Source organism: Telopea speciosissima, chromosome 3, assembly GCF_018873765.1.
Source record: "Telopea speciosissima isolate NSW1024214 ecotype Mountain lineage chromosome 3, Tspe_v1, whole genome shotgun sequence".
NCBI classification, from domain to species: Eukaryota; Viridiplantae; Streptophyta; class Magnoliopsida; order Proteales; family Proteaceae; genus Telopea; species Telopea speciosissima.
In genome coordinates, this window is record NC_057918.1 from 14,247,971 (window position 1) to 14,268,482 (window position 20,512).

At 38.6% G+C, this 20,512-nt stretch overlaps 2 protein-coding genes and 1 non-coding gene across 3 annotated transcripts; 1 reads left to right on the top strand and 2 right to left on the bottom strand.

Annotated features, from left to right (window-relative positions):
• Positions 1-406: 406 nt before the first annotated feature.
• LOC122653709 (protein CHROMOSOME TRANSMISSION FIDELITY 7) lies at positions 407-4,954 on the bottom strand. The gene is made up of 8 exons (XM_043847644.1): positions 4,794-4,954; positions 3,991-4,251; positions 2,087-2,351; positions 1,907-2,002; positions 1,738-1,812; positions 1,287-1,639; positions 581-728; positions 407-534 (listed from the first exon to the last, which is right to left on the bottom strand). Exons 2-7 carry the CDS (start codon positions 4,143-4,145, stop codon positions 587-589), a joined length of 1,086 nt encoding a protein of 361 aa, XP_043703579.1. The 5' UTR covers positions 4,146-4,251; positions 4,794-4,954; the 3' UTR covers positions 407-534; positions 581-586.
• Positions 4,955-7,422: 2,468 nt separating this feature from the next.
• LOC122655606 (ATP synthase subunit gamma, mitochondrial) lies at positions 7,423-17,661 on the top strand. Its single transcript, XM_043849843.1, has 9 exons — positions 7,423-7,618; positions 8,319-8,362; positions 8,499-8,651; positions 15,868-15,981; positions 16,077-16,204; positions 16,316-16,438; positions 16,540-16,659; positions 17,089-17,210; positions 17,363-17,661. Exons 1-9 carry the CDS (start codon positions 7,524-7,526, stop codon positions 17,430-17,432), a joined length of 969 nt encoding a protein of 322 aa, XP_043705778.1. The 5' UTR covers positions 7,423-7,523; the 3' UTR covers positions 17,433-17,661.
• Positions 17,662-19,334: 1,673 nt separating this feature from the next.
• TRNAN-GUU lies at positions 19,335-19,408 on the bottom strand. Its single transcript has one exon. It is a non-coding gene; the product is annotated as a tRNA-Asn (tRNA).
• Positions 19,409-20,512: the final 1,104 nt, after the last annotated feature.

The following is a 20,512-nucleotide window of genomic DNA, read 5'->3' on the forward strand; positions in this document are numbered from 1 at the left end:
GAGACAAACCACGTCCATACCACTATTGAAGTATGGACCTCTATTTAGCGCAGTGTTTTGATGAACCAAGATAGATGGTGTGGCCATGGGACTACTTTCCTACTATTTACCTAGTTTCAAAACTGTTATCTTCTTTTAGGGAGAGGGTTGGGCACTCCACCCGCTCTAGGTAACGGGCGGCATTGCCAAATGGGAGAGAGGTGGGATGGGAGGGGCAGGTTGGTCCACCCAGCTGGCGTGCCACCCTTTTCCCCTTCTTTTAAGTGTATAATTATTTATGTTAAGGTATAATTTGCACGTATACCTTACGTGGTAGAGTTATATTCATGCAAAATCTCTAAGGCAATAAGAGGATGTATGTTCATGAGATTCAACCATTAACTGTTATAAGTCTCACAAGCAAAGGTACAATCTGGAAATAGGAAGACATATCACATAATTGATAATTCTACCTTGTGTTTCTTGTTGGAATAACTAAGAACTTATCAGTTCAACAATGGGTAAATTGACCATCATCTATGCATGGCAGCCATTGCACAGAAAATTCCCCTAAGACTGTCAAAACTAGTACAGCATTTAATGACAATTAACTGTTCCAGGTAGCAGCCTTGTAAACCAAGAAAGACTGTGTGGCGCTGTAACTGGATGCCAATGCCTTACCAGCAGAGGTTGGCTGAGAGAATGCTAATTGAGAGGATTCTAGGACTAAACCCATGCAGAAACTCTTCCTGCATAAAAAAAAGAGAGAATATTGATCAATGATACAAAGTGGAGGAAAAGAGAGATATTGATCAATGATACAAAGTGGTAAGGGGAGGGGAACTGACAAGCATTGAGTACAAGGATTTTAAACTCAGAATCGGTGGTCGAATCAGTCCTTGGTTAGGATCCGAATCGGTCTAAAAACCCTAGAATCAACTCCTCAGATCTGAAAACCCAATGATCCAGTCCCAAAAATCCTAGAATCGGCCGATCCAGAACATCCATAATCAGGATCGGTCACGGCCCATTCGGATGAGAATCGGCCAACTCAACTGATCCGGTTTCTATTTTGAAACAGTGGTTTTTTTATACGTCTTTAAGAATATTTGACCCACCCCCAACATGAGAAAAATAATAGCAGTTCCAAAACCTGGAGAAAAAATAAATAAATAAGATGACACATTCGAGCTCATTAACCTTATCCCAACTACTAGGGGTCGGCTAATGTGAAAAAGAGGGCTATATTCATCCGACTCTAAATAAACTACTAAAGAAGATATTGACTGGAAATGACTTGGAGTTACCTTGCAGCATCTAGTAACCGGGTGGCAATGCGTTTTCTTCTGTTAGAGGGTGTGACCCATATGGCCCTGATGCCACAGAGAGCAGGCACAGCTTCCTTGTCACAGAAGATTGCTCCACCAATTTCCCTATCCAGCAGCTCAGCACTATTAATTGAGGGGACTGTTTTAATGACTTCCCTCTTAAAATTGACGTCTCCAAAGTGAAGCACAGTTGAATTTGATCTAGCTTCCTTTGCACAAATGACACTAGAGCTTTTTGGAGCCACTGAACGTGAGAGACCTCTGTAGGCATTTTTTATCGGTTCAGCAACTAGGCAGCCAGCAATCCTCTGAGAGGAAATAAATAAATACACCTGGAAAAGCAAAAATAATATTTTATGACGATATGATGCCACCATCTCAATCATGTAACAAAGATTGGTGTCATACAGAAACGAAAGGTGAGAGCCACCTTGCAGAAGTGATGAATAAGCCATCCATCTTCCAATCCTAGTTCCTTCTCAATCATCTTTACAACCTCCTGAATCTGTTAATGCAAGCATTTCCATTAATTCCACTTAGAAGAACAGCTCCAACCATTAAGCATTAAACCCTAAGATGAAATGATGAGGAAGTGGAACCTTGTTCCATTGTGCAGGTGGGTCACCATCTAATACCAAAATGACACGGGCCCCATCGCTTGAAGGCATTGGAACAACTCTTTCATTACGCCAACCCTGCAACTTGGATAAAGTATAAGATAGAACAGGTTCATAGCAGACCAAATAATACCACTAAATGAACTCTTATGAGCAATGTACCTTGAACTGGATTCCCTGAGTGAAGTTCTTGTGAAATGCCTTGTGAACCTTCTCATCCCCTTCTTCCCCACGAGCATATTTTAGACCACAGATAGAGCACATATGGAGAAGGAAATCAGATTGGCCCAGCTCCAAATGGAACTGAGCATAAGTTCTCTTCTTGTTCAGGATTCGACCTGAAGTGCAAGCTGGTTCTACAGTGGAAATAATTGAATTCAAATCCATTGGTGTTTCCTCGGTCTGCTGACTGCAAAAGCCATTGTTGCTGTGCAAACGCAGTGAATAGGAGTAAAATACTGTTATGAAACTACTTTGTACGAAAAGAAGGATGCTATCAAATATGTACCACATTTTTCAAATTAATTTTAAGCAGACAGTTAAGTTTCATAAATTAACTTGGATTTCTATTATTGTAAATGTTTTTATAATTCTTGGTATACCAAGATCTCATTTCATTTATGAGACTGACTGGAACAAGATACATAACGGTCTTTCTTCAAATTGGATGGGAAATAAATAGGAAGTAATAGACAAAGAGAGATGAAAATTGAAAACAGAGAAGATTTAGTAAGATGGAGAAGAAACAGAAAAGAAAGAGAAGGAACAAAAAGATTTTAATATTTCTTCCTTATTCAAACTAGAGCACAAATCACAGCTAGGAGTTTGATTTTGGACAAGCTGTCTGGAAGTGCCAGTTAGGAATTTGTGAAGAGTAAGAGATGGCTTCAGCTCTCATTTTGAAATTTCCAGGTAGCATAGATCCGCAGAAGTATGAAAATAGAAGGCATTGGATGAAACGACTTGAGAGGTTTAGATAATGCTTAGAAAGGAGACAGGCTGGCAGGGTACAGAAGCTCCCTTTTCTGGTTTTGCACACGACTCTATTGCAGAATCAGCCAAAATATTTGTGGAAATCCGGTCAGTCATAGAAGCTTTTGATAATAAAGCTATGGTCAATCTCAGATTTTCACCCTGGCCGTCGAGCTTGTATTAGTGAGCAGTTTGGGTTCGGAACTTCTGGTCCTTTCCGCCACAGTGGCTGGCAGCTGCCTGGGGCCCTTGAGTTGAGGGAAAAGGCATGCAGAGGCCATCTTCAGCCAGAAATAAGCATTTGAGCAACTTTTCTAGTAATATCATACCTTTGATTATTTCATCTTTTAATTTTTTAAATACTTGCAACAGGGTTGGGGCATACCTAATTGTATGTTCCTATCTCGTAAGCGTTAAGGTCATCTTGATCTAATCATTGCATCATGCAAGTGGCCATATGTGTAAAGGGCTTCAAGGGAGTTGCAGAGGTGGGGGCGGAAAAGAGATCCGGGGTAGGGGGGAGATGCAGAGGGCAGGGCAGAGGGCAGAGGATGGAGGGTGCGGCCGTGGGGTGGGCTGGAAGAGGGAATCAGAAAAGAAGTTTAGGGATTTTGAATTATCAAGGGAGAATCAGAAAATAAGTTTGGGGTAGAGGAGTTTGAGTATAGGTCAAAGTATAGGGGAGTGAGAAAAATTTCCTCTAAAATAATGCTTCAGGGACTGAGTAAAAGCTGACCTACAAAACTCCTAATCTCTAACACTACAAATTGGGTTTTACTTACCTTTAGAGAATGAAATAGAAGGATCAACATACAGATTTTAGGCATCTACCTCCTTCCAAACCAGGAATTCGAAACAGAAGTGCAAAAGCAACAGCAAAGTTGGGGAACCTTTTTTTTGGGGGGAGGGGATGAGAGGGGAGGGAAGAGTATAAAATTCAAATCTGTTTCCCCAAAATAAAAAATTCAATATTCTAAAACTCTAGAAAGTTAAGACTGGCTCTGAATGAAATAATTCATAGACGATAACATATCCAAAATAGTGCTTTAACTTGTAATGTGTGAGAAATCCGTTCCAAGTTGAATAATTCATACCTATAAGGGTCTGCCCTCGGAGCTCGACGCTTGTATGTAATCAGAATTTCTGGGGCCTTGAGTTCCAGTCCATCTTCAATTTGAACAAAAAGCTGGGGTGGGTCTAAGATTTTAGTTGTGGAAGGCTTGAAAAAATAACTGATCTTAGCCTGCATCTTTGTTCCTTACTTCAATTCTTAGTAATGAAGGAGATCCATATTTTTGAGTGCCTTACAACTCAAAAACTCAGGTTGACCAACATATAACAAGCTCATCTGGTGTATCAACTTCACTTGTTAGTACACACACAATTTTAAAAAAATAAATAAATAAATAACACAAGCACAGAGAGACGGAGGGGGGTTGGCCTACCTTGGGAGAAAGAAAAACGACTGATAAGCTGTGTGATGAATTAAGGAGAAAATCTAGCAAATTAGAAAACTAAAAAGGAAAACCAGGAAATTTTTCATACCGAAGGAGGGAAACAAAAAAAGAACAGGACCCCAATAGCTAACAACACCCACAGGGTAAAACCACACATGAGAAATCATCCAAAGAAGATGAGAGAATTCTTTTTTTCTTCCCCTGATTTGGGGGGAAGGGGGTGAAGAAGGGAGGAAAAATACCACAAATACCACTAGGAACAATCTTTAGTCCAACAAATCCAAGCAAGAAACTAGAGAACTCCCATGAAATATCAAACACCAGAACACAAAACTTACTGCAGGAACGCTCACACTCCCCGCAACTGGAATGAAAACGATGAGTAAATGCACAAGATGAATATAAAAAATAATGATAAGGGTACATAAACAACGTCGTCCTTACAGTGAACAGAGGATCAAAGCTTTTCCTCTTTGGAACTTGCTCTCTGTCTCCTTCGATCTTCTCCCACTGATTTCAAATTCAAGCGAACTCGTCAAAGCTAAATTCTGTTCGATAGATCACTCCAAGAAGGAGCCGAGAACCCTTGGAAAAGAGAAGAATGAAAATGAGTCGTTAGGGCTTCGCTCTCTGGCTAAACAGAAACAGCTTTAGTCTTCTTTTCCTTAAAAAAAAAAAAACAATTTCCCGCCAACCGTCGACCCATTTTTATAAACCAAAAATTTGATAATTGGAAATTTGGAATGAAATACCCGATTTACCATCACCCGAGTGCTCATACGCAGATGTTTACATAGCTTACAGACGAGCATAGTCACCCTCTCTTTTTTTTTTTTTGTAAGTTGATAGGAAGTCACCCTCTCTCTGATGACTAGCTTTTAAGGATTAGTTCATTAGTTCAGGTATCCTCTAAGGCCTTCTAGGGCCAACCACATGAAATCCACTGTAAGACCTATAGGAGGAGTGGATTCTATGTGACTGCCCCTGAAGAGCCTTGGACGATACTCGTACAAGAACATGATCTGGTCTCAAATGAGTTCTATCCATATCTCAACAAATAGGCTCAGAGAACCAAGCCTTCAATCAATTAGACTTGAATTATTCGGTTCAACCATTGATCGTCCCCACCACTAGTGATAAACATTGGACTTGAACATCACCATTTAATAAAACAATTAGGTCATGGTTTTATATGATGCATTAACTGGATGTTGTCAATGCTGACTATAAATTCAACATAACTTGGTGTTATCAGAAGAAGTTTAGTTTACGAGTTTATCAAAGCAAAAATATTGAGCTTATTGAGATTTCGGGCCAGACTTTGATCATCACTATTATTTGGGCTTCCCTCATATTACACATTTGGAAGTCTTGCAATCAAACATTGTCCAGTATAAGCTGCCCTGCTTCCTTACCGCTATCCCGGCTCTTTTTTTTTTTTTTTGTAAACAAAAATTTTATTGAATTAGGGGGGGCATGTAGAGCACAAGGCATCCTAATTACAAACATCAAGTAGCCAAGGAGTGGATAGGGGTCAAATTGTCTTACACGTCAAAGACAAGGCCTTCCGAGCTAAAGAGTTAGCGACAATATTCGTCTCCCTAGAAATACAGAAAAATTAGCAATCTTGAGAGTAGCAATGTGTCTGTTTTCTGCAATCAAGCTAGCAACAGCAAGTGGAGGAGCAATTGAGGTCAGTATGATCAGGTTGATAATCATTGCATTATCTGACTCAATTAGAAGATTTGGAATCTTGAGCTCGCTTACCCAAACCATACCAGATCTGATTGCCCATGCTTCGCCTATCAAAATATCCAAGAATGTAGCTGGTTCAGAGGTAGCCCCAAAAGGAGCTGCTATCTTTGCTTTTGAGGCCTTTGTGGAGGACAATTTTACGAGATTGGCTGATTTAGAGTCACCAAGTTGTTAGTTTTGTAAGGCCAAACCTGATTTATCTAATCAAGTAATATTCCCTTATTAAAACCCTGTCTAGGAAGTGCCATGTTTGGACAGGGTTATTCATACCTCACAATTGGCTGATCCATTATGGGTAATCCGTTGCACTAAAAAATGGATCACATTTCACAATTTACTCCCCCCCCTCCTTGTCATCCTTGGTTGTAATGGATGTTACTGGACCTATATTGCTTACTAATTATAGCTTTCAACTACCTATGCTCAATTTTTCTATTTTGATATGTGCAGGATATTATATTTCGGGACTAAATCTCGCAGGATGGTCATATTTCTTTTAGATACATGGCAAGATTAAGTTTTTTGATACAGGAACTATTCCTCCTCGGAACGATCTTATAGCTCTCCTTTTTGCAATCCGAAAAGGTATTGACCACGCAACCTGCATTGGGTTGAAGATTAAAGAAGTTTGGAGTGACAACCAGCTCATTTCAGATACTCATCCATCTCCCACCAAATGCCTATGGCTGTGGAACTTATTTAAATAATTTTTATATATATCTAACCACACTCAAGAAGTGAATTTTGTTAAGAATGGTAACCACCTTTGTATTACTCTTGCTAAGAACATGGCTAAGAATGTTTGTAATATTGACTATGTTTATACTTAACATTTTATAAATTAAAAAAAAAAAAAAAAACCCTGTCTACATCATACCTGAAAAAAAAAAGAAAAAAAAAAGAAGAAATTGTTGAGAGGTATATTTACCCTTTATGGGATCATCCTATTTCAAATGTGGTTTCTCGTTGAGGTGCTTCTTTGAATAATACTGGTTGGACAAAATTTCCCTTGATCGGACGGTGAAGGAAAATCCATCATCCTAGGGTCCTAAATATATGCCCTCTATTTACAAATGGTCTACAATACCTTCACTAAATGCTTCGGTCAATGGATAAAACAGTCCATTAATAATTTGACATTTTGACTCATTAAAAAGGAAAAAGTGCCGTGCTTTTGCTTTGAATTTATTGGTGCGCATTGTGCATCGTGTACACTCTAGGAATAACAGTGCGTTTTACGCACTCAGCGTACCTCAAGAAGAAACATTGGGTATATTACCAAGAGGAAAGGGTTCTCTTCGCCAGTAAAGAACAACGACTGCAAGAGCTATAGGACCTCTGGGGTTGTAAAGGAAACGAAGCTATTTATTTCCATCAAACAATTAAATTTGGGGGCTTCGAAGATCTGATAAAAAATGGCGATGGCTGCGTTGAGGAGAGAAGGAAGGCGATTTGCCCCTCTCATGTCTCATAATCCCATTAATGCGGTTCGATCTTCGCTTATCAGCGAGTAAGGCGTCATTTTCTTTTTTCACAGATTCAAATCCCTATATTTTCACTGAAAGAGATCGTGTCGTCTCTGATTTATTTAGGATATTTGAATCGACGTTAAGAGATGTTAACTTTGTTCATCTCGAATGAGGAGCAAATGTTGTTGTTTAGGGTTTTGATTGTTCGTGTGATGATCAATCGGGGTTGTTGATGCAATTTATTTCCTTTTATTTATTATTATATTTGTATTGTTTCCGTCGTTTTTTTTAGGAACAGATTAACACTTATTCTGGTAATCCTTTCCTTTTCTCATATCATTTTATTAATCTGATTGTAGAACCGGTGCTTTACGACTCTTGTTCGGTCGGAACTTGTTGTATTGCGTTCCACTAATTTGTTTTTATTTTGTGTGATCTATTTGTGTGATTGGAATAAATTTTTTAGTTTCAGTTTAGCATAATGTGTTTTGCTGGTCGTTTTGTCCACTTATTAATTATTGGAAATATTGCTAAAAGCTTATGAGCATGGATTTACTCACATGGATGATTAGGATTTTAATATCACTAACATGTGCTTCTCATCAACTGGGAACTGAGAGCAGAAGCAACGACGATAATCTAATGTTCAAACTGTGGGGCAGACCTTTAATATTTACTCTCATCATGAAGTCTTATGGTATAGATGTGTTCTAAATGACTAACTTAAGTTCATGTACTCAGGGAGTTGGCTCCTCAGGGCGCACGTTCTATCTCAACTCAAGTTGGTAATTGTCGTTGCTCTCTTGCACCCTTTGCATTTCACTTCTACGAAGAGATTTTTTTATTTATCAGTATTATAGTGTATGAGTGCCAGAGTTTTTTTATGGCTAAAATATTTCTTCTCCCCTCCCTCTTATGCAGTCAGAAACCGGATGAAGAGTGTTAAAAATATTCAGAAGATCACAAAAGCAATGAAGATGGTTGCAGCTTCAAAGCTACGAGCAATTCAAACCAGAGCAGAAAATTCACGTGGCCTGTGGCAGCCATTTAGTGCACTTCTTGGGGATACTCCTAGTATGTTTATTAATGACCATCGTTAGTTATCTGTTTTATGCGAATTCTATGCTGTCTATTCTTCATAAAGGTTAAGTGATCTATTGTGTTGATCAACCTGACTGCACTTTTGGCTTGACTTTTTACTTCTAAATATCATCATCCAAAAAGAAGAAAAAGGGTGTAGTTGGTCCACTCCACTTTTATTTTTGATTCTCTACCAGTTGAAGTTTCTCATATGCTCTACCTTTAAAGCCCGATTTTCTCTATGTAGCTTCTCTTCGTAAGTTAATCCACTGTTCCTTCTCCTTACCTTGTAACCTTCCATTCTCTTTTACTATAAATATCTGCAACTGACTTAAAAAAAAACAGGTGCTGGCCAAGAATAGAAGTCAAGAAGGCATTGATTGATCTTAGTGTCTACGAATAAGATATCGAAAATTTGAACTTCCCGTAATGTGAGGCTGAAGTTGCTTGTGTCAGTTGCATGCTTTGTACCATAGGTCCATTTCACCTCTAAATCTTCAGTATATTCTTTAAAAGTTTATGGGTGTTCACAAGATAACTCTGGCTATTATCACTACTCCCAAGTGTTCTAATGTTAAAATTATGGTAAGATGCAGCTGATGTGGAGGAATGATCAAAGTTCCTATGCTGCTTTCAATTTCTGTTATTTAAGTAATGATTAATGATGTTTTTTATTTTTATTTTAACGGGAGTAGGAAGGAGTTACTATGGTCTTCTTTGAGGGAAGTACTTGTTAAGAAATCATTATCAAGAAATGGAGGAGATTATTTTCTCAATAACCATGTGGAGCGTCTGAAATTATACACATTAATTAATTAATTTTTTAATCTTTATATCTATACTAGATGTAAGAATTATAGAGTGGATGAAATGGCTGTGATGGAGTGATGCAGATCGATTTAAATCAATCTGCAGGTGATGGGCTCACTAAAATATGGAGGAAAAGACTCTATTTTGATGGTTGATATGGCCAGATCTGATCCTAGATCTAATGATCAGGTTAAATGAAGATATTTTCTAGGTTGCAAGGATTATTTTTTCAGAATAAAATACAGAATTTAAATAGCTGAAATAATGGAGATCGATGAGGTGGATTGAGAGAGAGAAAAGGGTGTTGTCAATGGTTCTTGAAAGAGAATTTAAAAAAAAAATCTTTTCTAATACATATGATCAATGGGAGAAAGGGAGGGTAGAGAGAAACTTGTTCTGTCCAAAGATTGTAAAGAAATTAGAAGAGAAAGAAGGGAGAGAGCAAAGATAACAGGAGAAAGAACCAAAATAGAGAGAGAGAGAGAGGCATTCACTCGAAGGGGGGTTTGATACAGTTTAGAAGAAGAAGAAGAAGAAGAAGAAGACGACCAGGCCATTGGTGGGATGTCAAGGCTGGAAGAGTGACTTAACTTAACTTTGTAAATCTATCTATGTATCTTATGACTTTAGACAAGCTAGCTCAACTAACTTAACTAGCATAAGCACTCTAAAATACATAACTAAATTGGACTTTTGAAACTTAAATCATCTAGATAACTGGGGTCACACACAACTTAAAAAAGAGAACTTTAATAACTAAACCAAAGCTAGCGACACTTCCTAATGAGCCCCACAAATGAGCTAAAAATAATGAAGGAAAATAACATTTAAATACTTCCATAAATAAAACTACAATTCTTCCCCGATTAACAGAGTCAAACTTTAAACTAATGGGAGCAAATCCAAGCCAACGGTTCTGGATCTTGGAGTGCTTCTGCATCAAAGGATATCTTTGTCATCTTTGAATTTATAATTCTTGAATTTACCAAGGTACAATAGATGAAACCAGGGCAATTAGTTCAGTTCATTATATGGGATGAGTGCAGCATTGGACCAGCTCCTTATACCCAGGTGAAATGAGCATATTCTTTAGGAGAGAGATTCATAAAAACCTGTCCATTGCATATTGTAAGCTATATTTGGATTTTATGTGTAAGATTTATATAATTGATTACCCCCTCTAGGGGGGGGGGGGTGGGTTTAATCCCAGAATGGTGCATTTTGGAAAAAGCTAGGGAATGCTGTTAACCATTTGATCCATTTTAACACGATGCTCTGGTGATTTATGGCTTTTTGGTTTGATGAGGGGCATCCTAAAGGAGATTAAGGAGTTCCTCACCTCTTGGCCTACTCCTTCTTTGGTTTAAGATGGAATTTTAAAGGGCAATCTATTGTTGTGCTATGTGTCGTGAACTATAGAAAGAAAGCAATAGAAGAGCTCAAAGGAGCATAGTTGTCACAACATCTAGGTGCAAGGCGCTCGCCTAGGCGATGCCTTGACAATTATGAAAGGAGTTTCTCGACCTATTATGAGGATTTGGAGCGGTTGGAGGCTGTTTTCAATTGTACCAGCATTTTGAAGGGAATATAGAGGGTCTAAGTGGGGAGGGTAATGCAGCCTAGGGTTCTAAAACCCTGATGCCAGTCGCTTAGGGCCCACCAAAGTGATATAATCCAAATTTGAAGCTGTGGCAACTTCATAATTTTTCAAAAAAATTGGGACTACTTTGGGCAGCAACCAGGATTAAGTGTTGAGCAATTTGGAGTGGCTGTGGTGTTGTTCATTGTTGTCAACACAACCAACATACTCCCAAGGTGATGCATGTTCAGCCGAAAGTGAAGGATGGTCTTTTCTTTTCAGTAGAAAAGACTAAAGTTTATTAGCAGTTTGAAGATGTGCAGTAGCTACCCAGAGTCAACATCGAATTCATTAGAATTTACATTTAATGAGGCATCTTCAACAGCCAAAGCATGATTGCTACATCGATGTCAAGTGAAGTGCATTAAATGACAAAGTGCATGTCTGAGGTTATTGACATTTAGAAGTTTGTGTTTGACATTTGAAGAGGTATGTTGACAGCGAGGCAATGTCACGTGACGCGCCTTCGACGTCGAGATGCTTGCATCGAGTGTCGAATGCGCAGCACATGACCCAACTAGGGCAAGTGATCTTTGGCTATAACTATGGTCCTTTGGTCATATGAGAAATGTGAGAAAATATTCCCACTTGAGAGAAGAAAAGAGAGAAAGTTCAGAAGAGAAGAAACCCTAGCATCCCCAATCTTCAAGGCTCCATTAATGCTTTCTAGCGTAAAAGAGAAGAGTTGGTGATGAACATTTAAGAAGATATTCAAGGGTAGAGAGAAGTGGTGGAGAAAAGCTTCCTACAAACCTAAGGTTTGTGCTAAAGGCTCAAGAAAGACGCTACATGCTCGGTTGCTCCTTGGGAAGCCATGCTTGTGTTGAGAAAAAAGCCAAATTGTGGGAGAAATGAAGGAGGTGCAAGATTCACTGTGGGTAAAATCTATAATTTATACGTTAATTCTTTCATGTATTAGAGACTGTAGATGTCACGGCATCTAGGTGAGCCAAGGCGGTCGAGGAGAGGGGGGAACTAAGGTGACACCAGCAAGGCGCCGCCTGGACGCATAGACGTCTCCTAAGAGACGCCTTGACAGCTATTGTAAATGTTTGTAATAATGTCTCAGTCAGGTTTTGGACTTTGATTGGGCATTTTTGTTTGCCATTTGATTGTAAAGATCATTGTATCTATTGAGTATGTGCTCGATAGAGGGATTGGTGTTCCTTGATAGTGGGTGCTTTCTAAAAGTGGGATGGCGGAACGAACCAGGAACCTATTCATTTATTCTGAGAGGTTATGAGCTGGCCCTATGAATGAAACAGATGTTGAAAGAGTAAATATTCGCCAGCGAAAGCCTTTTTATTGGATTGCAAAAATTTCTGGGGGTTGGTGCTGTCAAACTAAAGTGTATAGGGAGGGCATTATGCCATAGATAGGATTTGGGTTGTAGCCCAAGCTACTGTTTGCACCGTGGATGTAGGCACATTGCCGAACCACGTGAGCCTTGTCTCTTGTGTGGTGTTGCTTTTGTGGATAGCATTATCTTGTGGTTGTATGGATTGGATACTTGTGAAGTGATCTGCAGGGTGGAATGAATGTTTGTTTATACTTGGTAGACCTGGCCACATGGTTGTGTGTGCATGTGGTTGCGAGATATGTGCTTGTGAGTGGACAATTGTGTTGTGGCTGTGCGCTTGAGTACCTGTGACACCATGGAGTGAGTTGAAGGAACGAATGAGTTGAGATTGTTTTAGTGAGCCAATGGCTCACCCCCTCTCAATGGGCCATTGTGTTCAACATCAGGGGCATAAAAGTAATTAATTTTAAAGTGAAGAGACATTTTCAGAATTTCAGAAAATGAGAGAAACCAGAAAAAAGTTAATGGAATAGAATAATTTGGAATTCAAATTTTGAATACCAGGATTTTTTATTTTTTTTTTTGTAATTTTTTCAGGATGTGTCCTTATTTGAAATTTCCAAACTTTGAGTCATCTTCAACCTCACACCTAAACAGCAAAGGCGGAAGAGGAAAAATGCTCGCAACTGCTGCAGTTCCTCACCAAGGCTTCGAATCTCTGGAAATTTTAGGAACAGGCTTGCAATCACCAGCCTTATAGAATCCAGACCAAAGAAGTCCCAGCACCCAAGGTTTTTATTTGGGAAATAAGTTGCTGAAACTGGACCTGACAGGAAAGTCCAGACCAGATCTGGACTTCACATGGTAAATCTTTCAACTCATGCAAGCTATCAACTGATGGGTTCTAGTCAATCAAATTTAGATTTAATGAACTAAAACTAACGACAGGACATAATTACATTAAACTAGCTTAAGAAAGCTAAAGGGCAGAAAATAGAAGGTTCAATATCTCTCAAACCAGTCAGCCAATGGGGTTAAAATTCTGGTCGAAGTTTGGTCTCAACTTGCTGGTGTTGTGGTTAAAATATCTTAGAGGTCCATGGTTAAATGAGAAGTACTAGAAGTGGAAGAATTCAGAAACTTGGTGAAAACAGAAACTAGAACATGAAGAACTCTGAAACTTCAGATCTGATGGTGCTGCAACTTTGGACAGATGCAGGCTTAAGAGAAAAAAAACATTGTATCCAAAGTAGGCTTTGATCAAATGGTAGGAAAGGCTGGAATTTTTAAGAGAAGACTAAGAACATGAGTGGACAGAAACTGACATACCGACAGATTGGAAGCAAAGTTGTAGGAAGCGAACTCAATAGAAGAGCTTTTCAGATTACATTGATCAACACCCACACACTCGCCTTGTAGCTTGTTGAAACTGAGAACAAGATGGAGAGAAAAGATGGGGAAAGGGGGGATATGACTTGGCTTCACCACCAAAGCCTGTGGGAGGATTGATCACCACCCAACCTAGAATTCACCATCTAGGGTTGCTGCTGTTTCACTACAGTAGCATGTAGCCTCCATAGAGAACACAAGTATTCCATTAGCTGGGTCTTCCTTCTCTTGTATTTATAAAATTAGAAGTATGTAGTACAAGAATAGTAAGTCTTAGCTATCTAGTAGCCTACTACTTGATAAAATAGCAACTCCCTAGAAGACCTAGTTGCTATAAAACAAATAGAAACGACTAAGTTGCTAATGACTTAGCAACTAAATCTATTACAAAAATAGGACCTAACTACTTAAACCTAAATCCCTAATATTTGGGCTTATACAATTGCTCCATTACAGTAAAAAACTAAAAAGTACTGAGCCTATGGCCCATATAACCCATTGGGCACTCAAACTAAGCTTAAGTTAAACCAATCTAGAACCATAGGTGTAGTTGGGCCCAATAAATTAAACCAAATCCAAAAGAAGCCAATCTTCTCTTCTCGCTGGAATTCTGCATCATCAACGCCTGATTTGGCAGAATGAATCGCCCCCAAGTGTGGAATCAATATGCAAGTTCTTAGGAAGAAAGGAGATGAATCAATAGGGATCAATCCAATTCTAGTGGACTGCAAATACCACTAGAGACAGGGTAATGCTACAAGAAAATAAACTGGAAGCAAAATTGGAGGAAAGAGGAAGAATAAAAGAAAGGGGAGGAAGTGGATTGCACCTGAGATGATAGGAGTTGACAACGATGGAGAGGAAGAAGGAACCCAATCGGCCAATGTCAAACCATAACAAACCATAAAAAAGGTTATCATTCAACAAAAAAAATCTGTATCGATGGGCACATTGATTACATGTTATAGTTGCTAACATCAAATATAAAGCAAAGATAGAGTTTGAATCTAACTCAAAACCATGCTCGATGATAACTAAAGCAATAATAAATATAAATTGACAAAATAACCCCCCAAAAATGGTAGATTCTCTAGTTATACTTATCCCTGCTGAACCAAAAGCCAGGTTTTAACCTGCTTCTCCTTGGTTTTGGTCTCCAGATTGTTTCAAATTGGTCCAGCCATGAGAGTGCTACTGTATCGAGGATTTTTAAGGGAAATGCGTCTTGGTCATCTTTAATGCAATCACCATATCACCAGCATTGCATCGCCTTTAATCCAAATATCTATACATTCAGTAGAAAGAGACAATTTAGGTCCCTAATGATTGCCTGTAATTCTGACCTAACAGAATTGCTAATGCGGCTTTATCTTCTTCTTCTTCTTCTTTTTGATTCTTCTATGTTTGTTCATATATCAGTAATAAATTTTCAAAGATGAATCTTTACTCCTTTTCTTTTTCTTTTTGTATGATGGGGGTGGTTTCAACTTGTGGGCCAACAGTTGTGGTCCATTGGGTCCAATTTTTGTGGCTAGTGACATATTGTTAGTTGTTGAGGGCAGCTAAGGTAGTTTCTCAGAGGAGTTCATCATTGGAAAATTATTGATCTCCATGTTTCTTTTGTTGCAGGGGTTATGTTGGTAATTAAATAAAACTAGACTTTTGATTAATTTACTTGTAGGGGCTTATTTTGAGGTTTTTTATTTAGGTTTTTGTCCCAGTAAAATCGGTATGGGTCAATTTGTTATTCATTTTCAATAGTTCAGCAAACTGATTTTTGTAGTGGGAGTTGGTTTCTATTTTCATTTGCAGAAGAAAACCAAGATCTGGCATTCTTCTTAAGATCCTTGCAGGATGCCAGCGTTGTAACCTTGTTTCAGTTTCTTGTTCTCTCTTTTCCTTTCTCCGGGGCATTTAATAAAGTTCTGTGTTATCAATAAAAAAAGGAGTTTTGATTCTTCGGTGATGTCCATGTATGTGCTGTTTTTGCTTGCTAACTGGGTTTCTATCTCTCATGCATGGTAAGCTTGCATGCCCTCATGATTTTTTTTCTGTTGTTTGTTCCCATGTAGGTGTTGATGTCAAGAAGAATGTTATTGTTACTGTTTCATCTGACAAAGGTCTATGTGGTGGAATCAATTCTACATCAGTCAAGATCAGCCGAGCTCTTCATAAGTTGAACGCTGGTACTCTTTCAGTCAACTTTAATTTTTGTCTTCTTATTATGCCAGCATATATTAGGAAGACTTTCCAAGCTCACATTCTGGTCTACTATATTCAGGTCCGGAGAAAGAAGCAAAGTATGTTGTTGTGGGAGAAAAGGCAAAGGCTCAACTTATCCGTGACTCAAGGAAGGACATTGAGTTATCTATAACCGAGTTGCAGAAGAATCCTCTGAACTATACTCAGGTTAATAGAAGAATTCTTTCATTTTATGTTGTTATTTTAAATGATGTATCACAAAAGGTATTGTTGGTCTATTTTAAATGATGTATCATTAAGGGAACGTTGTCTTCTCAGGTTGCTGTACTTGCTGATGATATCCTAAAGAATGTTGAATATGATGCTTTGAGAATTGTTTTCAACAAGTTCCACTCAGTTGTTCAATATTATCCAACAATTGCAACTGTATTATCCCCTGAGGTAACCAGATTTCTGTTGCACTTGTTAAGTGTACTTGATTATCTTTTTTAGTTTTTCCAACTTGCTGGAGATTGATCATCTCATGCTTTTGTATGGTTTAGGTTGTGGAGAGAGAGGCTGAATCTGGTGGAAAGCTTGGTGAGTTGGATTCTTATGAAATAGAAGGTGGGGAGACCAAAGCAGAAGTGCTTCAGAACCTGACAGAGTTCCAGTTTGGTTGTGTAAGCCCTTAGAAGCTACAACTCTTCTCACTTTTTCTTTGCATGTGCTCCTCTCCTGTTGGTTGGTAGGTTCTTTTATGGCCTTTTCCCGTTTCCCTTGATGGGAATACAAATACCTCAAATGTGTAAAAAACAAGAGTTGTCATGATAATAACAAGTGATGCTCTATGCTTTCTCCTGTGGCTGAATAAATAGAATTCACACACTTGTGATTTTCTCTTTCCTGAAAAAGATTTCCCCCATATTTTTGGTTTTTAGTATGTGATTTGTTTTTTTTAGGACTCCAAGGTTCTGTGTGCCATAAGATAACATAATTTCTTTCATGATTTTCCATAAACTAAAAGTACTTTAGTATTTATCAATTGAACCTGATTAATTGTCTCATATGTTGTTTTTATGGGGATTTTCTGAAATTTGCACTGTTTGCAGGTTCTTTACAATGCAATATTGGAGAATGCAACCAGTGAGCAAGGGGCTAGGATGTCTGCCATGGATAGTTCCAGCAGAAATGCTGGTGACATGCTTGACCGCCTCACTCTTACTTATAACAGGTTCTCTCTCTCTCTCTCTCTGTTCTGTTAGAAACATCTGTCTATATTACTTGTATAGGAGACCTAGCATCCACTTTCAGATTATTATTATTATTTTTTTATAAATGTGTAAAAATTGACCCTTTCCCACTTTCTGTGATTGTGTATAATAGAACCCGTCAAGCATCAATCACTACTGAGCTTATTGAGATTATATCTGGAGCTTCAGCACTGGAAGGTTAAGTTCAGGAAGCACAGTCTACCTGGCGAAAATAAAAATGTTGAGAGGTCTGTTTACCCTTTATGGGATCATCCTATTTTAAAGGCAGTTTTTGGTTGAGCTGCTACTTTGAATAATCTACCCAAGTCGAGAACTTTTTTTCTGGAAATTCTGTGACCATTTTTATGTTTTTGATCATTGGGGGCTCCTCTCTGTCAACTTATTTCATGTAATGGCATTTGGGGTCCTTTCTTTTCTTAGTTAATGATGAAGTTGGGATTTCTCTCACGATGTGCACATGATTAACTCTTAGATGTATCCTTAATGGCAACTTGCTTCATTGGATGAATTCTCTGAGCTTTATATCCAATTGGCTGGCATCTGTAAACTTATTTTCTGTTCGGATACTATGACCGGGGGAAACTTGGTGCCTGTGTAAGAACAAACACAATCTCAAGGGCATCTGGTTTGGATGTAATGGTTGGAATGTGATGTTATTCAACTGGAAACATCTGCCTGAGAACTGGTGAAGACCAATTGCTATCATTTCAGGTATATCAGATGAATCAGAGGGTACTAGAAGCTACATTGTAGCAATGACAGGCCGCCCCAACTATGGTTACCCAGATCATGAAGGATTTCCCACAGTTGAAAGTTGATTCCAAAAGTAAGCCAAATTGGAAAAACTCGGAAGGGAAATTGCTATAGCTGCATTGCCATCACTTTACGGAATATAATTAATTATCTTTGGGAATCATCTTGGTGGCAGATCCTGCGGTCCCCAAGACAGTTTTCTGACATTAATTTGAACCCACAGTTAATCATATGCTTAGCCATGTATTGAGATATTCTTTACTTTGAATTTAGGCTATAAGGTTGAAATTTAAACAATTACAGAACTTTAGAACTTGTCTGTATCAAAATAATCTGTTTGGGCTGAAACTTACCAGGTGGCTTGACAACACTAAATCTTGGAAGACAATATAGTATTTTGCTTCAAAGTAGGTAAGGATGTAAATGGATAGTCAAAAAAATGTATTCGATTTGTATTTGTTATCCGTTTTAAGGGAATATGTATTCCAAGAATCAGTATAATCCATTTGGAAGCTATTTTATCAGATCAGTTTATAAAAATATTAATAAGTAGTATAAAATAGATCATAATACTAAAATACCCTTATCAGTTCACGACATATTACATGAAATTAAATGAAAAAAAAAAAAGGGATTTATGAAGACATCAATGTAATTTCAAATAAAATCCTCCAACATCAACCCTAGAAGGCGTTTCCTTCCATCCTTCAACACCAACCCTAGTTTAGTTTTTGCAGTGGTCTCCTATGCTCAACGCAGACAGCCAAGGATATAAATGGATGATTATAAATCTGTATTGAATTCAGAAACCTATATCAGATTCGTGTCGGTATCGTTTGGGGGACTTGAAAATCGTGTTTCCAATAACTATACGAATTCGTTCGGATGTGAATGCAGGTAGTGATATTTCAAATTTGTATTCGATCCCATATTCATTAAATAGAAAAGCTAAAAGATATTCAGGAGGATTCAATGGCTTTATGACTACTGAACTAATATGTAACCCACAACAAGATTCAAGACTGATTATCAACGTCATCTTGTTGCAGTCTTCCATCCAACACTTTGTTAACCAATATATTAAAAAAGCTAGGCGCTCTCTGTAGGGGAGCATGGCCCCCAATGGGGCCAATGAGAGCACGTGTATTGGTATCTTGAGGTTGGGGCGAGCATGGCCCAAGGGGGGGCATTGAGAGAACAAATGCGTGTTAGTATCATGGGGTGGGGTGATCATTTCCTCCTCTGTGTGCGTGTGGGTGGTAGCGGTACACTCTCCCCCACAGATTTTTTCTCTCTAAAAAAAGAACTGAGAAAAACTAAAAATTTTATAACGCTATAAAGAGGGCTTGAACCTCCGACCTTGTGGTTAACAGCCACACGCTCTAACCAACTGAGCTATTCCAGTTATAAATATCAAAAGCATAATGAAAATGTTTATTTATATATAATATCCTAACTCCAACAATTGATGTTTTTTACTGTAGCGCAATTCTAATTCTTTATTGATCTTCTTTCCATAAAACTGCAAGAGACGCATCTCCGGTGCCCGGGTGTGGGCCTCTCAATCTGGCCAAGCTAAATTCCCCTTGACTTTTGGGTTGTCTAAGCAAAATCTGGTTTTCTCACCTGAAACTCTAAATAAACTAAAACCTATATAGAAAAGGATTCTGTCCAGCACCCTGCCCGGGCTGCATTTGCAGCGCCGGACTTGGTGAGGCGTGAAAAGACCGTCTCACCTCTGTTAGAGCAAGAAGCTTGGGCAGGGGTGAGATGGTCTTTCACGCCTAACTGTGTCCGACGCTGCACGTGCAGCCCGGACGGGGGGCTGGACAATAGGACAGACATTGATCCTCTTGGGTTCTAATCTTTATCAGCCATTATTTTCCACTTAGACTTTTAATCAGAGATATGAAAAATAAATAGTAAAACGGTGGGACTGAATTCCTGGTCAAATATACCATGATCATGAATGAGGGTGGGTGCTTACCCAACTATAGAATTGGCCAAAAATATTGGACGACCTGAGATGTTAAAATGAGTAGTACCCAGCTCAGCTTGAAACTTAATTGATCACCAATTCATCATATTCTATAAACAAAAAATAAGGGCGTATCCAGTTCACGAGACTCCCACCACTGTGAGGTCTGGAGATGGTCATAATATACGCAGTCTTACCCCCACTTCACCAAGAGGTTTTTTCTAAAGACTCGAATCCGTGACCACTTGGTCACAATGGTCACAATGGAAAACCTTACCATCACACCAAGGTCCACCCTACCTTTTTTGTTTTTTGTTCAAACCAAGGTCCACCCTATCACCATATTCTATAAATATAGAGAATTGTTTTTAAGGGTAATTTAATTAATTGAAGTTCCCTATTAGAACTAATCAAATTTAAGTTTGTGTTGGTCCACAGGTCTTTTCAGTTTTCTGTTTCTGATCTTTCTCTCTTTGCATTACATGAGATCCATCACTCTAAGTGTGGTGCACAGTCCGATGCACCACATGA

Bases quoted from the DNA above. Each gene is read 5' to 3' on its own strand.
- LOC122653709 (XM_043847644.1), bottom strand. From the start codon at position 4,145: ATGCAGGCTAAGATCAGTTATTTTTTCAAGCCTTCCACAACTAAAATC. The intron at 1,813-1,906 runs GTTCCACTTCCT...TTGCATTAACAG, and splicing joins CACCTGCACAATGGAACAAG to ATTCAGGAGGTTGTAAAGAT. The intron at 729-1,286 runs GTAACTCCAAGT...TTTTTTATGCAG, and splicing joins CGGTTACTAGATGCTGCAAG to GAAGAGTTTCTGCATGGGTT.
- LOC122655606 (XM_043849843.1), top strand. From the start codon at position 7,524: ATGGCGATGGCTGCGTTGAGGAGAGAAGGAAGGCGATTTGCCCCTCTC. The intron at 8,652-15,867 runs GTATGTTTATTA...GTTCCCATGTAG, and splicing joins ACTTCTTGGGGATACTCCTA to GTGTTGATGTCAAGAAGAAT. The intron at 15,982-16,076 runs GTACTCTTTCAG...TACTATATTCAG, and splicing joins TCTTCATAAGTTGAACGCTG to GTCCGGAGAAAGAAGCAAAG.